This window comes from Meles meles, chromosome 12, assembly GCF_922984935.1.
Source record: "Meles meles chromosome 12, mMelMel3.1 paternal haplotype, whole genome shotgun sequence".
In the NCBI taxonomy this organism is placed as follows: domain Eukaryota; kingdom Metazoa; phylum Chordata; class Mammalia; order Carnivora; family Mustelidae; genus Meles; species Meles meles.
Genome location: NC_060077.1, coordinates 12263251 through 12285925, shown reverse-complemented (window position 1 = coordinate 12285925; position 22675 = coordinate 12263251). Strand labels below are relative to the sequence as shown.

The 22675-nt window shown below is 48.7% G+C and overlaps 1 protein-coding gene across 3 annotated transcripts in view; it reads left to right on the top strand.

The window, feature by feature from the left end:
* The first annotated feature begins 4646 nt into the window (after window positions 1–4646).
* Window positions 4647–22675, top strand: part of CUX2 (cut like homeobox 2) — a 258403-nt gene continuing 240374 nt past the window's right edge. For all 3 annotated transcript variants that reach the window (XM_046024881.1, XM_046024879.1, XM_046024878.1), the window contains exon 1: window positions 4647–4911. In XM_046024881.1, coding sequence (XP_045880837.1) covers window positions 4849–4911 — 63 coding nt within the window. In that variant the 5' untranslated portion in view covers window positions 4647–4848. The remainder of the gene's footprint in view (window positions 4912–22675) is intronic.

The window sequence follows — 22675 nt, the reverse complement described above, 5'->3', positions numbered from 1 at the left end:
CACTTTTTCACCCATTTTTCCTCCCCGTAAGAGACAGGGCAAGCTCAAGCGCCCCAGACCTGATGTGAGTGAACTAGGTGTCAGGCCTGGTTCTGCTCTTTCACAATCATTTGACCATTTCTCTCTCAGGACCTTAGTCTTTTCACCTGCAGTTTGGGAATGCAGATTGCTGTTGCATGCATCGTGAGACCACGAACAACGATAGCTACTAGATATGGCACATTTACATAGTGCTTCACAGAAATGAACTCTTTTAATCCTCAACATTTTGTACAATTATTAGCACCATTGTACACCTGAGCAAAATGAGGCACAAAGAGGTAAAGTCATTTGCTCAAGGCCACAGAGCTTGTAAGTGGCAGAGCTGGAATTCATATCCGGACAGTCTGACTCCAGAGTCTTGCTTCTAACAATATATTATGCTAAAGATTTATTTATAAGCATCCAAAAACCAGTAGGTGCTTAGTAATAGTAGAGGTTGACAGCACTGTGTTTGCACATAAGGAATTGGTGGTTTGGTCTTCAGAGTCGGTCACTCCAGTCTCTGGATCTGGGACCTAACCATGGGCCCCCCTCCAGGAGTACACCCCTGCAGGTGTCAGCCAGGCACTACCATATCCCTTACTCCTCCCTGAGGGCTGTCTAATGCTCCCAGATAAATTTGGAGTCTCTAGCTGTCTTTCTCCCTGCCTGGCAGCTGCGGTGGGCAGTACAGAGCTACCGAAGGACATTTTCTTTTGTTTCAGCTTTGATGCTGGGGATTTCGCATATCATTATGTTCATGGCTAAGGACCTGCCATTATCTTCCCTGGGATTCTTACACAGTTTATGAATTTCCTAAAGGATTCAGCTCTCTGTCTGCTTCTGCTTTCAGGATAGTCTCTCCCAAGCCACACTCTTCTTCCTCTGGGGCAGGGAGAGGGTGTCATCTTTTCCATTGTATTTTTTAAAATACTTACCCTGATAAGTGGATCTTTGAGAATCAGGAATCAACAAGGAACCTGCTTAAGTGTTTTTATATCTGCACGTGTGTGTGTGTTTGGGGCAAGGAGTGTGCATGAAGAACATGAAAAACAGCTTTTCCCAAAAATATTTAATATTTTAGTACTTTAGCTTTCAAATCCAAGGCTGATTACTAAAAGAGTGTTTCCTGGTTTACCATCTTTCATTAAGGACCACCCATAATAATATCATTTCTCCAGCTAACTCTGTTTAGGGGGTAAACACTTAACTGCTTAATTCATTATTGCTGAGCTTGAGACGGTAACAGATGCCTTTGGAATATAAGCCCTCACATCTAATAAGGCACAGGCTCACGATGCGCTTAGAATATGGTGGGGAGAGACGGCTGAAATTTATTTTGTGAATAAAGCAATAAGCCACTAAGCAAAGCTAATATGTTTCGGCCCAGGCAGAAAGACACGATCATTCAGTATTTATGTAGCAACCCGTTCCTCAGTGGGCCTGCAAGTTTCTACCATTAAAATTGTCAGAATTCTTCAGAGACCCACGGCATTAAGTCATTTAAAAATATCACAGACTTAAAACAATCTGAATTATTGGATTTTCTTGCTGCTCTTCAGTAAGCATGTTTGCTGTGGCAATTTCCTGCTCGGTCAAAGGTGCAGCCTATGTCAGTCAAGAAAGTAGAAAAGTTCCATGCAGAATTTTTATTCCGAAGCCCAGTCGTCCTAACAACTGAAAAAAAGTCAGACAGAAATTTAGTTTTTTCTTTTACCTTTTTCTTTTGACATAATATTAAATTCTCAGAAATGCTGCAAGGACAAATTGCTGTGTACACATCATCTAGAGTCCTCAGGTGTAACATTTCGCAACATTTGCTGTATCATTCTAGTAGATAGATATAAACAAATAGATTCATATTATTTTTGCCTGAACTATTTGAGAGTTAGTTGCAGACATGATGAGGTCTGTTCTTTACCCCTAAATATTTCACTCTGTTCTCCAAATACAAGCCTCTTTTGTTATATAGCCACAGTACAATAATCAAAACCAGGAAATTAACGTTGATACAATGCCATTATCTAATCTATTGACTTTATTCTAAATTTCTCATTGGCTCTAATTAATGCAATATACAGTAAAAGAAAATCCTGGGTCATATGTTTTAATTGGTTGTCAAGTCTTTTTTGCTTCTTTAATCTGGAATAGTTCCTTCATCTTTCTATGTGTTTCACGTGACATCCACATTTTTAAAGAAAACTGGCTATTTTGTAGAATTCCCCCTTTACTTGGGTTTGTCTAATATTTCTTCACAATTAGATTCAGGTTATGTACTTTTGGCAGGAATATCACAGAAGTGATGTTGTGTCCTTCTCAGTACATCATATCAGGAGGTACACAATGTCAATTTATTCCATGACTGCAAAGTCAGACATAAATTTAAAATTATCTTTCATCAAAACCTTGGTTTGTTAAAAATTGCTTTGAAGGGTTTCACACTCACTCCAGATTTTCTATTACAGGTCTTTAAAAAACAGACTCAAAGACAAGGAAACTGCAAGCTTTACAGATGCTCAGGAGAAAATGTAGCCATTTAAAAAAAATTGCAATGTGATAGTTATGAAATTTCCCTAAATTCATTTTGCAGAATGAGAGCTGTAATTTAAACGTGAAGTTATCGAGAGCTGAGATAAACCACACATCACGTGCAATTTAATCTGGCAAGGAAACAGGCCACTCGGAATTGCTAACTAGGCCTAATTCATTACATCTTGGTGAATGCTGTACTTTTGGTCTTACGAGTCTTTCAAATTGTGCATTAATATATTTACCCAGGCCTCATGGAAAATGTATGGGGATGGTAACAGAAATACTGTATCCTTGTTTAAATCACATTACATTTTTTAAGCAGCTCAAGTGATTGCTCAGAAAGATCACACCTTCTTCGGAAGCATTTATGAAACAATTATTTACATTACATTAAAAACTTTAATTGCCTTGAAGCACGTGCTCCAAGACACAAATATTGGAAAATCATCAAAAATATCCATCACGATTCTCTCTCCTTTACAACTCTTCTAAACTTTATCTTTTTTACAACCTTCTGTATTGATCTATTGTCCCAGACCAAGAGTGATGTCAGAAGTCCAAGCTGGGTCATAAAAAGAGAATATAATTTCCATTTGCTGTCTATAAAAGCAAATCTTTTGACCAGAGAAAGAGGGAGGAAGTGTCCTTTTTGGGGGAGTAGGGAGGAGGGTGGGGTGGGATTTGGCAGGGGACTTGCTAGAGAGGGAGCGTGACCCCAGGGTCAAGAGTGGAGGTGGGATAAGTGGGTTAGTGATGGAGGGTTTTAGGGGGTCTGAGATCCTCCTGGGGGTGGGATGTTGGGAGGGGACTGGGAACCTCTAGCTTGCACAGAGGCAAAAAGAGAGAAAGATGTAAAGGAAGAAACTTATCCCTCATTCCTACCGTCCAAGGTCAGAAATTGCAGAAGAGGTAACTTCCCTCTAGCTGGGCTAAAGACTTTCTCCCAAAAGACAGTCATAATAAAGGAGCCTCATACTGCAAAGGACCAGAGGTCCCCAGCTAGAAGAGCCCTCGGATAATAATGATGATAACAATAGCAGAAATCTCTGTAGTTATTGAGAATCCAAAGACCCCATAGCAGGGCTACGGTCCCCTCAACAGATCACAACAATAAAAGCTAACCCATTCTACGCAAATAATAGAAGCCAACTCACTGAGGGGGTTAAAGTGCTCCAGAGATTTGGCTAAGGATCCCTTCCAATAATCATCATAACAGTAAAAGGGCCTCCCATTCTAAAGTTATGAGGAGCCCTTATCATTAGACCCCCAAATAATAACGGTAATAAGAATTCCTAATTCGAAGGATCTGAAGCCCGCCCCCACCCCCTCACCCTGCAAGGAACCCTGATCTCTGGCTAAGGCGCCGCTCCCCAATAATAATCAAAACAATATAATGGCTTGGAAACTGAGCGCGGCAGTGGTGATATTTCCCACGACTCAGTGGCGCCCCCGGGCGGTTTCCACCCGCCCGCTGGCAGGCTCCCACACGCCCGCGGGCCCGCGAGTCTACGCGGCCCTACCTGCGAGCTGCAACCCTCCGATCCGAAGCTTAGCTGGCGGAGGAGCGGTGGCAGCCCGAGGCACGTGCTGTGTGTCCTCCGATTGCAAAAGAAAAAAAAAAATGCATCGCAAACTATTAACTTTTTTTTAAGTATGCAATGCAAGGGGTGGGGGGGTATACAGGTGCGAAGTGGAGGGTGTGGGCGTTCCGCTCGCCGGCCTCCCGCAGCCCCCCCCACCCCCGCAAACTTCCCTTTGCATTGATCAGCACGTTACGTCAGTATTGATAAGTTTGCAAAAAGCCAAAGTCAAGTGCAATCGCGCGGCACACCGACCCCGGACTTGGGGGGGAGATGCAGCGAGCGCTCCGCGGGCCCGGGAGCCGGCTGCAGGCAGGGCAGCGGCGGCGCCGTCGCCTCTCGAAGAGGCTGCCTCCCCCCCACCCTCCCCTCCCGCCCCATCCTCGGCCGCCTCCCCCGGGCGGGCGCCGAGCTCCCCGCCCGGCGCGCTCCGCCCGCGCCCTCCGGGGGTCGGGGGGGCGCACGACTCCCGGGCCCGGCGGCGGCGGCGGCGGCGGCGGCGGCGGCGCGGCGGCGCCGAGGGGCAGCGGGTGGAAGGAGGCCGGGGGACGCCCAAGGGGCCCCGGGCGGCGGCGCTCAGGGCCCGGCCGGCAGCGCTCAGGGCCCGGCCGGCAGGCAGCGGCCCCGGGGCTGGGGGGAGTCCAGCCCGGATATTGAGTGCAGCCATTGAGAAAAGCCAAACTCTTGTGTGTGTGCGTCTCGAATAGCCCCCAAGATGGCCGCCAATGTGGGATCGATGTTTCAATATTGGAAGCGATTTGATCTACGGCGACTCCAGGTTAGTGCGGGCAGCGCCGGCCGCGCGGTCGTGGGGAGCCCTAGGGCGCGCCCTAGGCGCATTGGGGAGGTTCCCGGGAGGGTGGGCGGGCGCCCCGGGGCGGCGGGCGGCGGCTGCTGGGGCTCGCTGGGGCTCGGCTGCCCGCTGCCCATCGATAGGTATTAGGAATTGATCTCGCCGCTGCTCTTTGTTCGGTTCAATCATCGATTAGCCGCGGCGACCATGGAGAAGCGCTAGTGAGCCCTCGGCCCGGGGAGCGAGCCGGCGGGAGAACGGCCGAGTGAGGCACGGGGAAAGCAGGGGCTGTGGTCCCGGGCAGGGGGCTGCCGGCGGGACCCCCGGCAGCCCCCCTTGCGCTGCACTTTGCGCGCCTCCCAACTTCGCGGCGCCCGGGGAGGCCGCGGAGCGCGCCGCGTGCCTGTCCGCGGCCGGCTGGGGCTTGGGCGAAGGAGGGAGGGAGCTGGTGGGTAGGGAGGTGGAGGAGGAGGAGGAGAAGGAGAAGGGAGGAGGAGGAGGCTGCTGGGGTTGGCGTGGAGGCGGCTCCGCGCCCCGCCGGCCGCCGGCACCTCGGCCGCCGCCGTCTGCCTGGCTGCGCAGCCCGGACGCGCCGCCACCCAAGGGCCGTCGCTGCTGCCGCCCCAGCCGCAGCTGCCACCATCGCTGGACTGGCCGCCTGCGCCGGCAGACCTCTCCTCGGGCCGGGTTCTCGGGGTTCGTCTTTGCTTCTTGCTTTTCCCCCCATTCCACCTTCTTTTTAAGTCCATATGGGGCGGGCGGTGGAGATGGGCCCGGGGCGCGCGCAAGTTTGCGCTGCCGCCTTCGGGGCGGTGGAGAGCCTGGAGCTGCGCAGAGCAGGTGACTCCCGGCTCTCGGGCCCATGGGAACTTTTAAATGGGAGATTCCCCTGCAGTCTTCTGCCTCCTGCTTTCCCTCCCGCCACTCCCCTCTTTTCTTCTTTCTCTCTTTTCTTTCCCTCTCTTTTCCCAGGGCTACTCCCTCCCAAACACCAGCGCTTTATCCCCCACTCCACCTTTCTCTGGAAGTCTGTACGTCTCTCCTAGATTTGGGGGTGTTCTGTGCTAATCCCCTAGGAGGTGGGACTGGGGGTGGAATCTCAGAGAATACCCGCGGAAGGTACAGCTTTAGGCTCTGTACTTTCTGGGGTGCCCCAGGACGCTCCTGCCAAGTCCTTCCAAACCCTGGAGTCTTGCAAAGTCTCGGCATGCAGTGGGAACAAGGGGCGGGGAAGTGTTGCTGAGAACCAGGCGATAAGAACATCCTGCCTTGGCCTTGACATTCGGAGAAGTGAGAGCATCAGTCTGGAGATAAAAAGGGACACATATTTCTTTTTTGAAAATCCGCCTGCAGATCTCCTTAAGTTTCTTCTGATAAGTGGTTCCTATACCCTCCTCCTCCTAGCCACTTCCCAGCCCCCTCCTTTCTAACCTCCCACTCGTCCCCTCCCCCAGCCATTGAGCTGGAGAGAAAATCGGGGCACTCAGGCATGCAGTTAATAACTGCAAGTGCCTTGCAATTCCAGGTCCTCTCTCGAGTTGGGGCTACAGTTTGGTGACCAGCTGAGGCGGGCCAGGCTGTGAGCTGTGCTTGCCCGTTTAAATGATGCTAAAGTGGCCTTTCTGGAAGAGTGGGGGGTGTGTGTGGGAGGGAGGGAGGGGGGAGAGAGAGAGAAATAGAGAAAGAGGGAGAGAGGGAGAGAGGGAGTTGGGCAGCCACATTGGGCTTGGCACGAAGGCCAATGGTAATCGTATTCCCTGCTAATGTTTGTAAATGAGACCGGGGCACGGCTGGGGGACAGCGTCTTTATTTATGATTGATGTTCTGTAACATAAGGAATGACAAGAACGTGGCAGACAAGAGGAGAGGAACCAGAAGGGCTGGCGAAAGCCCTTTGCAGGGTCCTATTGTTATTCTGGGCTGGAGAAAATTTCCGCGTCGAGATTTACAGCGCTGGTATTTGCTCCGGGTTGTCCAGAATGTCAGTTAACACAATTTTCATTAGATAACTCGTTTTCAATCCAGGGAGCTCCGGACGCAGCCGGGAGGGGTGGATAGAGCTGGGGCTGGGTGCTGAGGGGTGGGTGCGGCTCCCAGGGGGCCGATTTCTGAGCTGGGGGAGGAGGTTTGAACCTCACTCGCTTCCTTCTCCAGCTCCTGGGTCTTTTGTAGAGCTGTTGAGGTCACCCAAATCTTGATTCCATTTGGACTCCGTTTGGACTCCCACTGATCTGGGAGCCCTTTGTTAGGGTTTTAGAAGATGCTGAGGTAGAAAAGCAAATTTGAACTGGAAATGATGAGGGTGGAGGGGTGGAGAGCCTTGTTCAGGTGAAGGGGAAATGGGGCCAATACCCCCACCCCCACAGGAGGAGGGTGGTGGTGTTTATTAAGAAAATGGCTGGTGTGTCTGGCACAAAAGGAACAGGCTCTCAGGGAAGGGGGTAAGCTCATTTACATGGATATTAAGTGTGGGGGGGTGTCCCTGAGGGAGTTTGAAAGGCTGCACACTTCTAGAGAGCAGAGAAATAAACGTGGCAGCCTTAGCTGCATGCAAACATTGAGACCTTCACATCTGCCACGGTCCCCACCCTCCGCCTGAAGTGTTCAGTGGCTCCCCTGCCCCACAGGCCTGCGGCTTCAACCCGCATTCTCACTGATGGCATTTTTGTTGGAAACGGATTATGAGCCTAAGCACTTTTGCCCGGGATCATCTCTTGTGCATAATGCTAATGACTTCTACGCCACACTTTTATTTTCATTTTTTTCCCTTCCCACTTTCCTCTTATAGGGGAGATAACCAGAAAGGAAAACTTCTGCTGGCTTGTTCTGAGATCCCGGTAGGAGAGGCGGGCCCCCACCCCAGGCCCTGTGCAGGCCGACAGCTTTGAGCCCACTCGTCACGCGGCCCAGCTGCCTGTGAGTGTGAGGAGGTGTGTGGCTTCAATTCTTGGTTGTTCAGGTTCAGTGGTTTCTCGAAGCCTGGTTGCCTAGTGTTAAAGTGGCCGAGGCAGCAAAGGTGGCCTGTGTCCCCAAGCCAGACCATGCTGCTGACGCCACCCCAATCCTGGCAAGAAAGGTGACCTTGTACGAGCCCAGCATACAGCCCTCCGGAAGTATATATTTTTTCAAATATGGAAGCAGTCCAGTTATTCCTTCCAGCGCCGTCTCTGAACACAGCAGGGCCGTTTTCCTAGGATGGAAGTCAGTCAGCGAGCGAGTCTTAACGACTTACGGCTGATGGTAAAGATGCTCTGACGTGTGGTACCCTATTCCAGGACCCCCGAAACTGCTTCCCCCTTTCTTTTCTCCTTTTTTTTCCCCTCTGCTGCTAGCAGTCCCGGAAACAAGAAATAAAATTCCATCCTAAAGATAATGCTGGGCATATTTCATTTGGTTATAGGATTGCTTTATGGTGAACATTACTAATGCAGTATTTTTTTATGGCTTTTCTGTGTATAATCATTGTAACCGGATTCATACCTTTATGATTTTCTTTTTCTGCTTTACTTTGCCACTTTTTTTAATGATGATCCAGGTCCAATCTCCTGTGCTATCTTTTTTTTTTTTTTTTTTTTTTCCTTTAAGAGAGCTAATCAAGCTGATAAGAGTTGAGGGTGTCCAGTCGAAATGAGGGCTCACACTCCAAATTCACATCTGTGTTTCTTAGGAGGAAAAAGGTTGGCTGGAAGGACCAGATAGGACAAGTTTTGGAGGAAGAAGCAAATTCTGCTTAGGGTTTGAGTGTTCAGGGAGGAAGAGCAACAAGGAAAGCAAGCGAGGCTGGGCTTTTTAAAGGAGTTTAGAGAAACGTTTGGGAAGGTGCGCATGGGAGATGGTGCTTGATGGAATGTTTTTGCCTGCTCAAAGTTTAGAAAGAGCGTGGATGTGATTAAAATATTATAACCTTATGATATTCTGAAGTGCATAAATTTTACATATCAGCCACAGAGAGTTTAGACATCCATTAGAGCCTCTGACAGCTTGACTTATCTAAATGTGCTATCATTTAACAATGTGTCAAAATTCCTCTTTCTATAGATGACAGCAGTAAATAAGCTATCAGCCCTGTTGGCGGACTCCTAACTTTGGAAACTTCGCAGTAATAGAATTGCTGCCGGGGTGGGGAGCGTGAGCAGACTGGGCTTGCCATCGCCGGGGGCTCTGAGATAGGTTGGCATTAGGCAAGGGCTGTGGGTGGGTCCGAGGGAGGAGGATGAGGAGAAGTGGGGGGCACAGGGGGTGAAGGGAGATTTCTAATAGCAGCTCTGTGAATAAGACCAAACAATTGGATGGCCCCCTGGACCCTTACAAATCCAACCAGTGGGGGAGCCCATTCCATCTTCTTCTCCCATTCGTTGGAACCCATACCCTGTGGGCCTTTTTTTGCAGAAGGAGCTAGAAACAGGTGTTAGAGAATTTATTTAAAGAACCCAGCAGTCTTTTCTGGGCATCCCAAAATTCTGATTTCTCATCTCGGCAGAAATTGCTTCCCCAAGATGGGCTCTGTCTTTGCTAGAAGAAAAACAAGCACTGTCTCATCTCTGACCACCTTTGCTATTGGAGATCTTGAAGTTTATTTTATAAATACCTGGGTTCACTGTAGAAAATTGAGAAACCACAGACAAGCCTAAAGAAGTAAATAAGCATCTCGGTGGGTTATTTCAGATGAACATGGTGCTATTTAGCTTTTCTAGTTGTGGTGGTGGTGGTTTCTCTTTCCTTCCTTCCTTCCTTCCTTCCTCTTCTCCTCCCCCTTCTCCTCTCCTGTTAAAAAGAGGATTCTGTCTTTGGACTTGACATTGTGTCATAATAACCTTTCTTCTGGTGAATGGGATAGTAAACATGAGCACCTTGCCTGGTGCTGATTTTGGTCCTGGATATTGGTGGACATGGCTGTCCAGAGACTGGTTTTCTCTACTGGTTCCTGAAAGGGCTAAATTTCTGGTGGCTTCCAGTTATCTAATTCACAGGCCAAGTCTGGCAGAGGTTGAGTGTGGGAAAGGGACTCAGGTGGTAGCTTGCCTTTGTTCCTGGTTTTGGAATTCAGGGTACACTCTCCTGTTTGATGTTTCTCACTGGGGTGTGCTCTTTACTTATGATCGTGGTTTATATTACAGGTGTCAGGGAAGGTGGGGGTAGTTGGCAGAGGGGAAATGCCCCAAGAGCTCTTGTCTGTGCAGCCTCTGGCACTCCTGGACGAATTATCCAATATCCCAATTGTCCTGTTTCTTAACTCATCACATAGGCCAGTTTTACCCATCTGGTCTGCCATATCAGGTTGTTGTAAGGGTGAAGGAAGCTGACACACTTTGTGTGACAGTTAAATGCATTGTCTTCTAATGACCTTGGGGCCCACTGTATGGTGATGGGTGGGGGGTGGGTTGACCTTCTAAGCAGTTTTGGAGACAAGAAATTATGTTCAGGATGGAGTTCTTGGTTTCTAAGCCTTGATGAACCATTCACAGAAAAGGCTTGTAGTGTTTTGCAGGACCAGGACAATATTCCCATTATACATAGATTAAAATCCTAAGTCCTCTCCCCTGATTGCAAGTCTCCACACCATCTCCCCCCCCCCCCCACCCCCGTTATCTCTCTGGCTCCATCTCCTCTCCCCCTCCTCACTCTGCTCCAGTCACAGTGGTCTTCTTTTTGTCCCTCAGTGGCATTGAGCACTTTCCTACCTCAGGGCCTTTGGACTTACAATTCCCTCCACCCAAGTGAGACTCTTTTCCCCCAGATCCTTCCCTGGCTGGCTCCTTCATTTCATTCAGTCTCAGCCCAAATATTAAGACCACTCAGCCTAAAGAGAGCTGAAGAAGCTCCTACAACCTTTTGTATTCTTTAATATGCAAATATGCTTCTGTGTCTCTAAGGAAAGGGTTTCCCCAAGGGTTTTGACCTAGGAACCTTCTCCTGGTGTGGCATCTCTAGACACTCTAGGAAACCATCTAGATGGCCCTCAGAGGTAACAAATGTTCTATGAAAAGACAGATAATGACATACTTTAGGCTTTGTGGGCCGTTTGGTTTCTGTAAGTTCTCCATTCTGCCACTGTAACATGAGAATAGTTGTGCGCAGTGAGAATGAACAGGCATGGCTGTCTTCCCATCAGACTTCACAAAAAACACACAGAAGCCTAGATTTGGCCGGTGGGCCACAGTTTGCTGATCCTGGTCATCTGGTTTTATGGGATGGCTGTCATACAGGCTGTGGCATGGCTGAAGTTTTTAACTTGCCAGTTAAGAGTATTAAGGTGGATCAGAGCTAATTACAGAGATTTGTTCTTTAGTCTTTACCTCAAGAGGGAAGTACAAGGAGCCAGGATGGTGAGGGGCCCCTGCCTGGTTTCTAATCCTGGCACTATGTCATCTACTAGCTGTGTGACATTGGATGGGTCACTTAACCTCTCTGAGCTTTGCTGTCCTTGTTTTTAAATGGGACTGCTAATAGTCTCCACCTTTTAGGTTGTTGTTGAAGATTAAAGCACTTTGAACATGAAGGTGTTTAACACATACTGGGCACACAATTACTGTTCCGCAAGTGCCTAGCGGCTTATTTTTGGTGGTTATTTTAGCTTGTAGGACAGGGTGAAAAACCAAATAAACAGCAGTTCCTAGAACTTGCTGGACTTGCAAGCTCTTTGAGAGATTTCTGGGTAAGTTTTCTTTCTTTCTCCATGGGGGACCCATTAGATTAATACATTACTAATATTGTATGTAATGTCTTATATTTTGGGAGCTGTGATCACAGAGGTTGCAGACTAGGAGCTGTTTATGGTCCACAGATGTGTCTGTTTAAATTAGTGCAATATTTAAAAACACTGTCGTGTAAGTTGTCAGCATTTATAACACAGGAGATGTTACCTGTGAAATCCAGATGTCCAGGGTCCCTTACGAATCAAGAGCTCTGGCCACACTGGGCAGGGAATGAAGACCTGGGGAGGGCATGCCAAGCAGAGGGAACAGCCAGTGCAAAGGGCCTGGGTTGAAGGTCTCCCATAGATCAGGCCAGCTGTAGGGGTCATGAGGCAGGTCACAAGGAAGGTGGATGTCAAGGCCACTGGCTGCCTTTTCCTAAGTGCCTAGTGTCAGAAGAGGCTGTACCTCCAGAAAAAATGAAAGGCCCTTGACCAGCTCCATGAAGATACAGGATTAGGAGAGCACAGAGCCTGCTATCTCTGCTTCTTAGCAGCTCAGGCACCCCCCAGAAGGGGCCTGTGGCTGCCCCTCCTTCCTTTACTAACTCCCCCACCCCCGCCTCTGCCATCCGCCAGTTCAGCCAAATGAAACAGCAATTCCAGGATGTGCGTTTGTCATTAAAGAGAAAGAAAGAAAGAGAAAATCAATCCTTTGGCCTCTTTGGCCCAAGCTGGTCGTCTGCCCGAGACGCCCGGAGCCGAGCAGTGCTTAAGACTCTCCGAGCCGCCGTCGCTCAAACTGGATAGGGTGAATGGCTCCCCGGGAACCATTATGGTCGATTGACTTGTTCAGCCACCTGTTTGGAGCGTGGGTGCTGCGGGCAGGGAGACCACAGGGGTCACCAAAGTGGCTTGGTCGGGAGCAGATTTCCCCGGGCAGGGCAGCCACTCAGAGGCTACTCTGCTGAGAGCGCCTGTGGGTCCAGGTATCTGAAGGGGTGCGGCATGGGCTGCAGAATCCAGCCTTGTACCCTCTGTCTCCCAAAGACATAGTTGGTGCTCTGGAACCGGCTGGCCTGGGCTCAAGTCTCAGCTCTCCCACTCACCAGCTGTGTAACATTGGGAAAGTCACTTAACTTCTCTGAGCCTTGGTTCTCTCATATATGAAATGGGGATAGTAGTAGCATCACTTCCATAAGGATTGTGGTGAGGATTAAGTGGATAGATACATGGTAAATGCGATATCTGTGCCCAGCATGTAGACGTTCCATATAATGTTAATCATTGCTGTCGTCCTCTACCCTCCACTTCGTGGTATAATTAAGAATTAAAACTAATAATTATATAAATAACAATAATTAACAATAAATAGCATAAATATTATAACCAGTAATTATATACTGGAGATGTCATGGAACAAAGAAGGCAAAGTGACAGCTCTCACTGAGCCCGTAGACAGTGGGGAAGGTGGATGCATGGGACAGACGGGTATGTAGTCATGCGCTAGGATTAAATTCTGAGGTTCTGAGATTCTTGGGGCGGGGAGTGACCCTTCAGCTGAGATCTCAAGGATGAGGTCAGGGAAAAGCATCTCAGTAGAGGGAATAACATGTGCCAAGACCGTGAGTTAGGCGGAAGATGAGTGTGTGTGAGGAACTGCGGGAAGGCCTCGAGGCCAGGCTACACGCAGGTTTTGAGCCGGCTGGTGGACCCAGCCCCATCCTTACTCTTGTCATAGGTCAATTGGAGGGTAAGGATGGAGAATGAAATAAGATGTTGCTGAGCACCCGTGTGGCTCAGAATGAATGCTCTGTCACTGGACACCATGTAAGCAGTCAAACACTGTAAAAGCTTTGGGTAATGCTTTTATTTTTTTAACTAGATATTCAGCCCAATTCTTTGATCTGTTGCAGAATGCCTCCTCCTGAACCCCATCTCTTGTTTCTATCTTGTGATTATTCACAGGGCAGCCAGGGTTCAAATCCCAGCTCTGGTCCTTCCTAGCTGTGTGACCTGGAGCAAGTTACTTCCCCTGAGACTTGCTTCCCTCTATAAGATGTGTGTGGTAATGGTGTCTTTCCAGCAGCGCCATGAGAGCGCACCGTGCAGATCCCTGACCATAGGAAACATGATCTGCTGGTGCCCCAAATGCTGTTCTTAGAGATCCAGCCCCAGCCAGGGACTGAGTGCAGGTCTAACGCAGACCTGTTCCGGGGACACAAGGACCCCTCTGCTGGCTCCAGACTCCTCAGCAATCTAGGACACTCCCACCAGCCAAACAACCAACCAACCGACCAACATTCCTCCCTCCCTCCCTCCCTTCCTTTCTTTCTTCTGGCTCGTCTTCCTTCCTTCCTTCCCTTTCTTCTTCCTTCTGGCTCCTTCCCACAGGCATAGGCATTGATCTGATAAATCTCTTTACCTGTTAGCCCTGGCTTTACATCTGCTTCTTGGAGGACCACAGTCTCCAGCAGGAAAGAAGTGAGATTCGGACGTCTACCTAAGGCACCCAGTGCACCAGAGGTGCGCACTCGAGGTACCTGCTGTGTCTCGGGAGCCTGGGGAGCTGTCACTCTGAGCGTTGCCTCTTCCTGGTTGCTTGTTCTGGCTTGGTCCACAGGCCCTGCGTGATTCGGTCCCCCTTTTGCCTTTTGTCCTGCCCTTGTCTGTCCCTCTCATCTCCTGCCACTCTCCCACTTTATTCAGGCCCCTCTGACCTCTCCCTGTTCTGTGAAAGTGTCAAGCCCATTCCAGCTGCAGAGCCTTTGCACTTGTTCTTCCCTCTTTCCCAGGTTTTCTGTAGTTCTAGCTCTTTCCTGAGCCCTCAGCTTAAATATCACCTCTTCAGAGGGGTCCTCCATAACGTCTGTTTCCAAAATAGCCTTCCCCCATCTCCTTAACCCCACCTGCTTTATCTAATGTGATAACGTGTATTTATTTGTTCCTTTACTGTCTGCCTCCCTCCCTGGGGAGGGGAGGGACATAATAAGTTCTCAGACAGTGTTTGAATGATTGAGTGGATGAATGCCATAGGAAGGGTGACGTGGGGCAGCTGCCTTGACTCTACCTTGGAGAGTGGCCCTGGGGGCTCCAGCCCCTCCTAGAACCCCAGCTGCTTCACCCATCACTAGCTCTTGAAAGTTGCCCACTCCTCGCCTGGGAATTGAGCACAGGCCTCAGGCCCGCAGTGAATGAGGGTTTATCTTTAGCTCTGTCAGTCTCACTTTAGAAACTGGTGACCCCAATTCCAGCCTGGGAGGCGGCTCCCATCCTAATTAATAAATCCATTAATTAATTGCCAGCAGGCTGTGGACCATTAGCAGTGGTTTGGTGGCCTCAGTCACAGACAACTCAAAGCAGGTCCTTGTGGCCTATGGGACAACTGTTATGGGGGACACAAAACAGCCAGTTAATGTTTTAACCTAGAAGACATTATTCTCCCAGTGCCTGGTTCATGATGCTTCCCTGATCGGCCCAGGATTGAAGTCTCCGCTTCCCTTCCGTGACCAAAGGACCATGTCTGGGCCTCAGTTTCTCTGTCTAGAATGGAGCTTCCCTGGGTTGTTGAGACAGGTCATTTGTTCATTTATTCATTAATTGCACGCTGTGTCAGGAGCAATATGAGGTGCTGGAGGCATGGCATCATAAAGCTCTTACTTTATAATTGTTTGGAGAGAGAAGTACTTTAAGGGTCTAAGAAGTAAAGAGAGACAACCCAGTACAGACACTTAGCTTAGGGCTGGGCATGCTGTAAGCCTTTCTGAAGTGGTGGCTGTTATTAGTTAGTTTATTTATTAACAACAACAATAATTATGTGAATTTCAGGTGCCTTGAGAGCAAACCCTGAAAGAGTTTGAGCATGGGTATGGGGCAATGGGACCTTACTTTGGATCCGGGCCTTTCTGTTTCCTAACTGGGAAGGCCTGGGCACCTCACAAGACTTTTCACAACCGCAGTTTGCTGGTGTGTAAAATGGGAATTAAATATAGCTTCTGTCTCATAGAGACATTATGAGGGTCCAATGAAGTAACACAAGAAAGCCCTTAGCACAGGGCCTAGAACATGTCATCATTGTTGTTTGCTATTCACCTCGTGGGCCTCACTGGCCAGCAGCTAGGTGGAGTAGCTCCTTGCAGAGAAGCACTGAATAGGAAGTCAGGCCCCTCCAAATGCTCCCCGGCTGGCCTTAGCAAGGCCAGGTTTTGCAGGCTTTGGAGCGTAAGAAGGGAAGCCTGGCAGTTAACAGGTATCTGTTGAACCCTTATTGCATGCTAGGCAGTAGTCAGAGCCCTTAACGAACAATATCTCATTTAATTTTCACAATAATCCAGGGAGGGAAAAACTACCACTACTGTCCCATTTTACAGCTGGGCAGACTGAGGCACAGAGGGTTCAGTCCAAGGCTCCATTGCCAGGAAGTAGCAGAGCCTGGACTCAAATCCAGCTCCCGGGTCTTAGGCCACACGTGTCCCAGCTCTTGATCTGCCCCTGACCTGGGCTACCTCTTCCAGAGCCCATCCCCTCGGTCCTGCTCCCCACCCCCAACCTGGCATTCCCCATCTGTAGTCACTATGCTTGTCTTTTTTCCTTTATTTTTTTTAAAACCTCTTAAAACACCTTACCACTGTCAATTCATGGCAATGAATCCAGGTCCAGGAGCCTGAGAGGCATGGGTGGGGTTGGGGAGTGGGATTTATTAATAACACAAGAAGGATTCCCGCCTCCTGGCCTGGAAAATTAGGGCCACTTGGCCATCCATCCCCAGCCTGCGTGCTGGAGTGCAGAGCCGCATGGCGCGCCCTGTCGTCAGGCCTGCGTTCCGCAAGATGGAATTCTCGGCCTCGGCTGATAATAAGCAGGTATTGATTGCTGCCTTGGTCATTATCAAGATTTATTTAGTCAATATGGCCTCCCTGGTCAATAAATTGTGTCGTTGATAAAGAAGGAAGGGTATAGACTTGTAGGCTTTATTAAAAAAGTTTTTTAGATTTTTTTTTTTTTCTTTTAGAAGCTAAGTCCAGCCCGCATTTCTGTGGCTATACCAGCCATACTCTACATTTTGTATTTGGCTCTGTAAGCTCTCCCCTTTCCTGGTGGAGCTTTCCCCTGTCACTGTGGTTTCTGGAAGCCAAGACTCAAGGCCATGTCTGGGTCTGGAATGGCTCCTGGAGGACAGATTTGCCCTCACTTTTCCGTTTGCAGCCCAGTGCAGGCTGCGAGTCCATTCCCTGGATCCAGGGTATGTTTGGTTCCTACTGGGTTTAGACTGATAAGGATCACTGGGGCTTAGGGAAGGGCTGTTTGGGAAACAGATGTATTATCTCTGCCCAGAGAGGGTCTTAGCAATGGGAATGCTTTGGGCACAGAAGTGTTTAGAAGATCAACACCATTCAGTGGTGGCGGAGGGGAGAGGGTTGCATGGGGACATGCCTGATGCCTCCCAGCAAGGTGGCAGGTGCTCCTTCCCCTGTGCAAGTGGCCAGCTGCTGTGGGTTTTGGAGACCTCTAAGTGGCAGCTGTGCAGTGGGCCAGGGGTGTTGTGTCCCCCTCCTCAGAAATAGAGTTGGTGCAGGGGGGCCAGGGCTTGAGTTATGGTCTGAGAAGGGCTCTTTGCACCCTGGCCTCATGGATCTGGTTTCTAGTGTTTCCCAAGTGTTGCTCATGAGGAAGGACAATGAACACGTGAGGTGACCCAGACCATATGAGGGTGCTCTATCCAGCCATGTCTTAGGCTTCCTATATGGAGATACTATTGGGCAGAAGAGGGGTTGATGTCTTCATTGGGGATTATAGACGATATGGTCTGGAATACAGAATAAAGAGGAATTTTCTCACTCTAGTTTTGTTCAATCTGTGAGCACCCACGTACTCTTAAGTCTAGCAGGGACTGGGTGATTACCATCTCATTCTACCATCCATCTAGCATTCTTGCATCTCTTCATAAACCCGCTCACCCATTTTTATCTATCCACTCAGCAGTTCATCCACCTATCCACCTGTCTGCTTTCTCTTCCTACTGACCCATCCATCCATCCTTCCATCCATCCATCCACCCATCCATCCATCCAGCCATCCATTTGTCCTTGTCAACCCACTCACCCATCTATCCATTCATCCACTCAACCACCCAGCTACCCATCACACTCCAATCACTTCTCCCTTGGACTTTGATCTCCAGTTTGCTTCCCTGTACCCACTCCGGCCTCTCCCACTCTTTTTTGGCACATGGCAGCTTAGTGAAATTATTAAAAACCTGTTAAGACCATATAGCAGCTCCCCACTGCCTTTGGGGCAGAGGCCCCAATGTAACCTTACAGGCTCAGCCCTGCTGACCCTGCCCACCATTTTTGGTTTATAGTATTACAAGTCTTCTCTCTTCTTGTTGATCTTCTGTCTATTTGTTCTAACTGCTGTTGAAAGTGAGAAATTGAAGTTTCTATTATTGTTGAATTATTTATTTTCCCCTTCATTTCCATCAATTTTGCTTTATGTGTTTTGGTGCTTTAATTAGTGTATGTTTTTAATTATCATATCTTCCTGACGAATTGACCCCTTTTGTCATTATAAATCTCTCTTTATCTCTTGTAACATTTTTTGTTGTTTTAAAGTCTATTTTGTCTAATATCTGTATAGCCACTCCTACTTTCTAATGATTGCTGTTTGCATGATACATCATTTTTCATCCTTTAATTTTCAACCTGTTTGTGTCTCTGAATTTAAAGTGTCTCCTGTAGGCAGCAAATAGTTGGATCTTGTTTTTTGTGTTTTTTTTTTTTAATCCAGTCTGAAAAATCTGTTTTTTGATTGGACTTTTAATCTACTCACATTTAAAATATTTTATTTATTTATTTGACAGAGATTTCAAGTAGGCAGAGAGGCAGGCAGAGAGAGAGAGGAGGAAGCAGGCTCCCTGCTGAGCAGAGAGCTCGATGCGGGGCTCGATCCCAGGACCCTGGGATCATGACCTGAGCTGAAGGCAGAGGCTTTAACCCACTGAGCCACCCAGGCGCCCCAATCTACTCACATTTAATATTATTATTGATAGAATTAGACATGTCTACTATTTTGCTTTTTGTTTTTTATATGTCTCATGTCTTTTTTGTTCTTCTGCTCCTCCTTTCTACCTTTTCTTGCTTTGAGTGATTTTTTTCTCTTGTAGCACCTTTAATTTTGTTAATGATTTTTAAATTATTTTTTAACTATTCTCTTGAGATTTTTTCTTTAGCAGTTGCTCAAGGGTTTACCGTGTATATCTCATCAGAATCAGCTTCAGATTTATACTAGTTTAATTCTAGTATGTTCTTTTTTTTTTAAGTTTTAATTTTTATTTAGTATGTCCTCTGTTCTTGACCTTGATCTTGAGTCACATTCCTAGTGCTTTCATGTTCCAGACATGTCTTCCTTCATTTTCCTGTGCAACACATCCCCTTGTACATGACGTGCTCCCCTCTGCTTGGGACACTCTTCCCACATACCTGTCTGTCTTCCCTGTCTCCCCTTTCCCCATTAACTCCTCCTCTACCCTGGGAACATACTCAATGTCATTTCCCTGGGGCACTTCCCTCCTCCCACACCCCGCCCCCTGAGATGGTAGTCCAACCTTCTATTGTACTTAACCATGGCAGGTATCAGACATAGCCCTGTGGATTATTAGTTATGCCTTCCTCCTTGTGTGAACTCTAGGCTCTATGAAAGTGTGGAGCAGCTTGTCTCCAGAACCAAGCAGCAGAGGAGTAAGCACATAGTAGACTCTCAGAAAGTATCAGTCAGATGAATAGAGGTGGATGTGAGTGTACCGCACTGATATTTCTGCATTGACATGTACAACTGCATCTTTACGTGTGCATATCTTTGAGTACATGTGTGGGTCTTTGCACATTTGTACGTGTCTGTGTCCTTGTGTATGTGTCTTAGCATGTTTCTGTATGTGTGCATGTGAGTGTGTGTCTTTGAGTGTGTGTGTCTGTGTCTCTGCATCCGCATGTAGGTGTCTCTGTGAGTGTGCTCATGGGTGTATCAGTGTGTGTCTGTGTCCACAAATACACCTTATTGTGTATGTGCATACATTTGTGTGCTCATGCTCTTGGGCAAAAGCTCCTTTCAACATCTCTTTGCCATGCAACTGTTTTTTGACTAGTTTGATGTAGCATTTAATGATTTCCCCAAAGCTAAGCATGGCCCCCCTAGGTATTGATCCTCCTGCAGTGGAGGTTACTCGGGGTAATGTGGGGCCAGCTGGTGGGCGCTGCCTCCTCAGAATTGGCTCCCGCACCTGCCATGCCTCTCCCAGTCCCAACTTGATCCCTTAAAGGGAAAAACTCCTGGTTGGCAGGTTGGTGCAGGGGCAGAGTGGGGCCCCTGCCAGACAGATTGGCTCACCTCTCAGCACTGTGTGATACAGCCAGAGGATTGCCCCTTTCCATGCCTCAGTTTCCTTATCTGTGAAATGGTGGCAGCAATAACAGTATGACCCCTCCTGGGGTCATAGTGTGGAGGAAGTGAGATAACACAAAGGAAGGGCCCAGCATGGAGTCTTGTATGTTTCAAGCCCTCCATAAATGTTCTGTCATATGGTGTCCTGCTTGCTCCCTTTCAGCTCTTGCCTTGGCAATGAGAGAGATGATTTCAGGCGGTGGCATAGAGGCAAATAACGAAGGAACTCTCTTTCAGGGTCTGGTCCCCTTCCAAGTGACTTCTCTGGAGCTATCCGAGGGCTACATACCCTCTTCAGTGAGAACAACATGCTAACCCACAGGTGCTCAGGGTTCAGAGGCTTCTAGACATCTGCTTTTCCCCAGTAGAGATGGGATTTTGCTGCAGGAGTTTCTGGCTTCTAGAACTCTCCCAGCTTTCTCCATTAGTCTCCAACCTCAGCTCTCTGTCTTGCTCCCTACACACTTTCATCCTCCCTATCCCCAAACTGCTGTGTTCTTCACACTTCCAGCCTCTGCATTTGCTGTTCCCTCTCTTTGGAATACTGTTCCCCTTTGCTGTTCCCGCTCTTCTGCTGGGTGGAACACTATCCTCTTCGGGTATCTACCTTCTGGGCTGCCAGGTGATTCCCTGGTTCCTTGTTGGTCTTCCCCATCAGATGGTGAACTCATTTCTCTGCATCACAGCTGCGGCAGCTGTGCCTCATGCCCTAATAGAGGCCACATATTAAAACCTCACATTCCTAGCCTCTGTTCAGCAGAAGAGCTGGCATCCCTGGGCCTGTGTTTCCTGCAGGGCAGCAGTTAGTTGAGATGGATAGAGGCGGTGAGGTGGGGGGGATTGAGCTCAAATGTTCCATCGATGCTCCATGTGTGGTCCCTGTAGGCATGTCAGGACCAGCCAGGCCATCTTTGTAAATGGTGTGGAGGTGATTCTGCTTTTCTGGCCTCATTGTAGCCATTCCAGAGAATAGGCAGAGTTTACATGACCATTCAGGAATGAGAGGAGCTGTGAGGTTTTTAAAATTATTATTAATTTTTATTTTCTTTATTTTTAATTTAATGGACACTTATCATGGGTGGCTATGTGCCAGGCACAACTCTTAGTACTTCCTCATTTAAATGACTTAATTACCATAACAACCTTATGATGTAGATACTATAATGTTCCCATTTTGCAGAGGAGGAAGCTAAGGCATAGAAAGGTTAAGCGATGTGCCCAGTCACTCAGCAGAGTCAGGCATTCTGACTCCAGCACCTGAGTTCATAGGCTGTCCTGCCTCTTGTTACTTCTGAGAAGACCCAGAGCAGATACTACGCATAGTTGGGTATGTGCAGGTTTGCCTCCTTTTGTGACAGTGTTTTGTTCGTGATGGGCAGCACTGGCTGGCAGGAGGAGCCTGGGCCTGAATTCTTGGGAGTGGGCACTGACAGGCAGCTGGGATGGCAGGGTCCCAAGGGCCAAGGTCAGAGCTGGAAGGAGCTGGAAGGAGCCAGGCCTACTTCCTGCCCTTCACTTCTAGGAGTAGCTAGACCCTGGGCCTCTCGGGCCAGCAGTCCGGAAGCCTCTCGGAGACAGTGCCATCCCTCAGAGGGCATCCTCCTCAGCCTCTGTGAATGAGAGGGTTGTCCCACAGCCCATGGCCTACTTTGTGAAATTCATCTCCGGAAGAAATTATTTCTGAGGAGAGCAGAGCATCTTGGCATCTTGTGGTAGACGAGGTCTTCTGAGGCCTTCTGCATTCCCAGAGTGGGAGGAGAGAAACCCAGGCCCAGCTCTGGCTTCCCACTTGGCTGCCATTGTGGGACATTCTGGGAGAGGCACTCCTCCAGCCCCCTAACTCCCAGAGCCGCCTGGATGCCTCGGCGGCCCCTTTGGTGCACATTACCTTGTGCCTGCCTGGGATGGCCCCTTTAGTGGGTTGGGGCTGGACCGGCAGCCAACAGTGAGTGGGCTGGGCCAGAATGTAATTTGTTTCTCTGGGACGTATTGATGAGCTGCCCTAATTAAGCACCTTGCTAATGAGAATCAAACCACTTCACTGGGAGTTAGGTGGATCTGAGCTTGAGTTTGACTCTGCAGTGAACCAGCCATGGGTCCCGCGCAGACCATGCAGCAGCACGGGGGCCTCAGTTTGTCCTCCACTGTGTGGGGCTTCCTCCGTTCTCCCTCCTCCACACTAGACCCTGCTGCTTGCTGCGTCCTTCCTGCCCCACACAGCATGCGCTTGGAGAACACAGGGCCTGTCGAGAGCTGACAAAAGAGGCAGAAGGCAGAAGCTAATTATGGTTTCCTTTTGAAGTTTTGTCACTGGTGGTCATATCCATCGACCTGTTTCTTATGCTGGGTCTCTTCGGTGAGTCTGCAAGGAAGGGGAGATGTTGAGGATGAAGACAGTTGTTCAAATGTGTGACCGTTTAGGTCTATGGTAACGTATCAGTCACTTATTGCTACGTAACAAACCACTGCAGAACTTAGTGGGGTAAACAGCTGTTTCTTCTCACAGAATCTGCGAGTCAGGAATGAAGATGGAGCCCGACTGCATCAGCTTATCTGTACTCCGTGGCATCTGGGACTTCAGCTGGGAAGATTCAGAGTTTGGGGGAAGCTCGAGAAGTCACACATCTAGTGGTTGATGCTGGCTGTCAGCTAGGGCCTTCATCTCCCAGCCAGGACACC